The sequence below is a fragment of the Orycteropus afer genome, unplaced genomic scaffold (assembly GCF_000298275.1).
Source record: "Orycteropus afer afer isolate SDZICR_OR568_19922 unplaced genomic scaffold, OryAfe1.0 scaffold00107, whole genome shotgun sequence".
In the NCBI taxonomy this organism is placed as follows: domain Eukaryota; kingdom Metazoa; phylum Chordata; class Mammalia; order Tubulidentata; family Orycteropodidae; genus Orycteropus; species Orycteropus afer.
This window is the reverse complement of record NW_006921694.1, coordinates 6,675,715-6,681,091: the sequence shown is the minus strand read 5'-3', so window position 1 is coordinate 6,681,091 and position 5,377 is coordinate 6,675,715. Positions and strand designations below refer to the sequence as shown.

Genomic DNA, 5,377 nt, shown 5'->3' with positions numbered 1-5,377 from the left:
TATGTTAGTATTATACCATAAATATTCAAGGAAGAGTCTGAAAATAAATTTTAGTTCATAGTTCCCTAAAGTATGTTACTGTTCTAAATTTTCTTCTATTTTGCAAGTCACTGTTAATATCATAATATTATTTGTCCTTTAAAATAGTTCTTTTTTTGATAAATATTTTAGACATTACTTGTGAATAGCAAAATGAGTGTAAATGGGAATGCTGATTCTGGCTAATCTTTTGGTCTTCATCTTCTTTAGTACCCAGGTATTGATTTCTGACTTTTGAAGATGGATGAAGGTATAGAGATTTCCAGTGATGGAAATTCCCTGATCAAAGCAGTGCATCAGAGTCGGCTTCGCCTCACAAGACTCTTGCTAGAAGGTGGTGCCTACATTAACGAGAGCAATGACCGTGGGGAAACGCCTTTAATGATCGCTTGTAAGACCCAACATGCTGATCACCAAAGTGTCAGTAAAGCCAAAATGGTGAAATACCTGTTAGAAAACAATGCTGATCCCAATATACAGGACAAATCTGGGAAAACTGCTTTGATGCACGCTTGCTTAGAAAAAGCTGGTCCTGAAATTGTTTCCTTGCTTCTAAAGAGTGGGGCTGACCTCACCTTGCAAGACCACTCTAGTTACTCTGCACTTGTTTATGCTATAAATTCAGAAGACAGAGAGACCCTGAAAGTTCTACTGCGGGAGTGCAAAGCAAAAGGGAAAGACGTCATTATCATAACAACGGCAAAATCAGCCTCTGGGAAGCACACCACCAAACAGTACTTAAACATGCCTCCTGGGGATATAGATGGGAGTCATTCCCTGGCCCCCTGTGCTACTCCTTCAGAAATAGATATAATCACAGCCTCATCACCTCTTCCACATTCTCCTGAAATGGAAATGTCTCCTTTTGTCTTTAAAGATCTGGAGCCCTCAGGAAGCAATGATGATCCTTGGGAACCAGGCTCCCCTGTGCGGAAGCCTACTATAGCCCCTAATGGGCCCAAGCTGCTTCAAGCTCCACCTTGGATCAAGACTGCCCCTTTATTGATGCACCAGAACAGAGTGGCCTCCTTGCAAGAGGAGCTCCAGGATATTACTCCAGAGGAAGAATTATCCTACAAAACCAGTGGGCTGGCACTTTCCAAGCGATTCATCACAAGGCACCAAAGCATTGATGTAAAAGACACTGCACATTTATTAAGAGCCTTTGATCAGGCTAGCTCAAGAAAGATGTCATATGATGAAATAAATTATCAGTCATTATTTCCAGAAGGAAATCAGGACCCAGAAACTAACCACACAATATTTGCTTCCACTTTAAGAAGTATAGTTCAAAAAAGAAACTCAGGGGCAAATCACTATAGCTCTGATTCCCAGCTCTCAGCTGGTCTTACCCCTGCAACTTTAGAAGATAGCAAAGCACTTCTAGGAAAGAAAAAACTCCTCTCACCATCTCCTACTTTGTTGTCAGGGGCCAAAGAATTATTGGAGAGTACTCCCCCAGCCCCCCTGAGCAGGAGAAGTCATGCCATTTTAGAAAGACGGGGCTCAGGGGCTTTCCCTCTGGATCATAATATTACACAAACCAGACCAGGATTTCTGCCGCCTTTAAATGTAAATCCTCACCCACCCATCTTAGACATCAATGTCAGCAACAAGATTTCCAGTCTTCTTTCTTGTGGTCAGAAAGTGCTTATGCCAACAGTTCCTGTTTTCCCTAAAGAATTCAAAAGTAAAAAAATGCTGTTAAGGAGACAGTCATTACAAACTGAACAAATTAAGCAATTAGTTAATTTTTAAGAGATGACCAGAAAGCACATTTGCTTAGAAATATCTGTGTTAGAGAAATACAGAAATTATGAAATTTGTTGTTTCAAACTTGTGATTGGTTAGTCCATAATCCTTAGGGAGATCAAAATGTACTGTGTATATTGTACTAGGCACTGTGGTGACAAATAATATACAGTTTCTGCTAAGGGAATACTCGCAAACAAAATGAAGGCTGTTTTGCTCAGATTTTCAAATATTTGATGGTATCATCTGGTCTAAGATTTTCATTTAAGTAAAAGTCAGCAAAGGAGGAAAACTCCTTTGGAGATTTTTTTTTTTTTCGGCTATGCCAACTATTTTTTTAAGAAACATTGTGTTCAAGTCAATAAATATTTTTAATATTTCAAGTAATAAATAAAGTTGTAATTTTCCACAATGCCAAAAGCATAAAAGAAAGCTCTAACAGCTATAAAATGTTCTATGATCAATACATCTAAGCTACAAAGACAGAAAACTAATACTTAAAAAGTGTTGACTGTTGTTGTTAGGTTGAGTCACTTCCAACTCAGAGACCTCTGTGCGGTAGAACAAAACCCTGCCTTGTCCTGCACCACCCACATACTCATTGCTACGCTGGAGCCCATTGTCACAGCCACTGTGTCAATCCATCTCGTTGAAGGTTGTCTTCTTTTCCACATACCCTCTACTTTTCCAAGCATCGTGTCCTTCTCCAGGAACTGGTCTCTCCTGATAAGATGTCCAAGTACATGAGATGAAGTCTCCCATCCTCACATCAAAGGAGTATTCTGGCTGTATTTCTCCAAGACATATTTGGTCATTCTTCTAGCAATCCATAAGATATTTGCTATTCTTCACCAACACCATAATTCAAATGAATCAGTTCTTCTTTGGTTTCCTTACTCATTGTCCAGCTTTCACGTGCATATGAGGCAATTGAAAATATCATGGCTAGGTCAAGTGCACCTTTGTCTTCAAAGTGACATCTTTGCTTTCCAACACTTTAAAAAGTCTTTTTCAGCAGATGTGCCCAGTGCAGTGTCATTTGATTTCCTGACTGCTGCTTCTGTGGGTGTTTATTGTGGGTCCATGTAAAATGAAATCCTGGACAACTTCAATCTTTTCTTCATTTATCACGATGCTGCTTATTGGTCTGGTTGTGAAAATTTTTGATTTCTTTATGTTGAGGTGTAATCTGTACTGAAGACTAGTCTTTCATCTTGACTTTCAGCAAGTGAGGTGTGTCATCTGCATAGCACAAGTTGTTAATGAGTCTTCCTCCAATCCTGATGCTATGTTCTTCTTCTTATAGCCAGTTTGTCAGATTATTTGCTCAGCATACAGATTTAACAAGTATGGTGAACCCTGATACACACTTTTTCTGATTTTAAACTATGCAGTATCCTTTTGTTCTGTTCAAATGACTACGTCTTAGTCAGATTTATTATGAATTTGTTGTTATTAGGTGCCGTCGAATAGGTTCCAACTCATAGTGACCCTATGTACAACAGAATGAAACACTGCCCAGTCATGTGCCAGCCTCACAATCCTTGCTATACCTGAGCCCATCATTGCAGCCACTGTGTCAGTCCATTTCGTTGAGGGTCTTCCCCTTTTTCGTTGACCATCCACCTTACCAAGCATGATATCCTTCTCCTGGGAATGATCCCTTCTGACAACATGACCAAAATAGGTGAGATGAAGTCTGGCCATTCTCACTTCCAAGGAGCATTCCAGCTGCACTTCTTCTAGGACAGATAATATTAGGTTTTTTCAGCAGTCTATGGTACTTTCAGTATTCTTTGTCAGCACTACCACTCAAAAGCATCACCTCTTCTTTGGTCTTCCTTGTTCATTGTCCAGCTCTTACATGCACATGAGGCAATGGAAAATACCATGGCTTGGGTTTGGCACACCTTAGGAGACATCTTTGCTTTTTAGCACTTGACAGAGGTCTTTTGCAGTAGATTTGCCCAATGCAATATATCACCTGATGTCTTGACTGCTGCTTCCATTGGTGTTGATTGTGGAACCAAGTAATATGAAATCTTTGACAACTTCAATCTTTCCTCCATTTATTGTGATGCTGTGAGGATTTTCATTTTCTTTATATTGAGATGTAATCCATACTGCAGACTGAAGTCTTTTGTCTTCATCAGTAAGTGCTTCAAGTCATCCTCACTTTCAGCAAGCAAAGTTGTGTCGTCTGCATATCGCAGGTTGTTGAGTCTTCCTCCAATCCTGATGCCACATTCTTCATGTACTCTGGCTGCTAGGATTATTTATTTGCTCAGCATACAGACTGAATAAGTATGGTGAAAGGACACAACTCTGATGCACTCCCTTCTTGATTGTAAACCATGCAATATACCCTTGTTCTGTTTGAACGACAGCCTCCTAGTCTATATACAGGTTTTGTTCTGGAATTCCCATTCTTCTCAATGTTATCCATAATTTGTTATGATCCACACAATCAAATGCTTTTGCATAGTCAATAAAATACAAGTGAACATCATGCTGGTATTTTTTGCGTTCAGCCAAGATCCATCTGACATCAGCAATGGTATATCCATTGTTCCACATCATCTTCTGAATCCAGCTTGCATTTCTACAAGTTCTCTGTCAATATACTGCTGCAACTGTTTTTGAATTATCTTCAGCAAGATTTTACTTGCGTGTGATATTAATGATATTATTTGATAATTTCCACATTCTGTGGCATCACTTTTCTTTGAAATGGGTACAAATAGGGATCTCTTCCAGTCAGTTGGGCAGGCAGCTGTCTTCCAAATCTCTTGGCATAGCTGAGTGAGTGCCTCTAGCGCAGCATCCATTTGTTGAAACATCTCAATGGATAATCCATCAATTCCTGAAGTCTTGTTTTTCACCGATTCCTTCAATGCAGCTTCAACTTCTTCCTTCAGTACCATTGGTTCTTGATCATATACCACCTCCTGAAATGGATGAACATCGATCAATTCTTTTTGGTACAGTTACATTGTGTATTCCTTCCATCTTCTTTTGCTGTTTCCCCCATCATTCAATATTTTACCCAGAGAACTTTTGAATATTGCAACTCAAGGCCTGAGTTGTCATATGATGAAATAAATTATCAGTCACCTGATGTCTTGACTGGCAGATGTCTCTTCTGGCATCCATTCTGATCTTTTCTTCCTTTCCTATCTTTTTAATGACCTTTTGCTTCCTTCATGGATGATGTTCTTGATGTCATCCCACAGTTTGTCTGGTTTTCAGTCATTGGTATTCAATGCATCAAATCTATTTTTAGATGGTCTCTAAATCCAGGAGGGATATAATCAAGGTGATATTTTGGCTCTCATGACTTGTTTTAATTGTTTTCCACTTCAACTTTAACTTGCATTTGAGCATTTGATGGTCTGTTCCACAGTCAGCTCCTGGCCTTGTTTTGGCTGAAGATGGGAGCTCTGGTAACGTAGTGCCTAAAGGCACTTGACTGCTAACCAGAAGACTGGCGTTCAAACCCACCAGCCACTCCTCAGAAGGAAGGTTGGGCAATCTACTTCCATAGTGATACTGCCTCAGAAACCCAAGGAGGGGTTGCTATGAGTTG

General features: G+C 39.7%; 1 protein-coding gene across 1 annotated transcript; it reads left to right on the top strand.

The window, feature by feature from the left end:
- The first annotated feature begins 279 nt into the window (after nucleotides 1–279).
- On the top strand, nucleotides 280–1,797 carry ANKRD34B (ankyrin repeat domain 34B). Its single transcript, XM_007943465.1, has one exon. It carries the CDS (start codon nucleotides 280–282, stop codon nucleotides 1,795–1,797), a length of 1,518 nt encoding a protein of 505 aa, XP_007941656.1.
- Nucleotides 1,798–5,377: the final 3,580 nt, after the last annotated feature.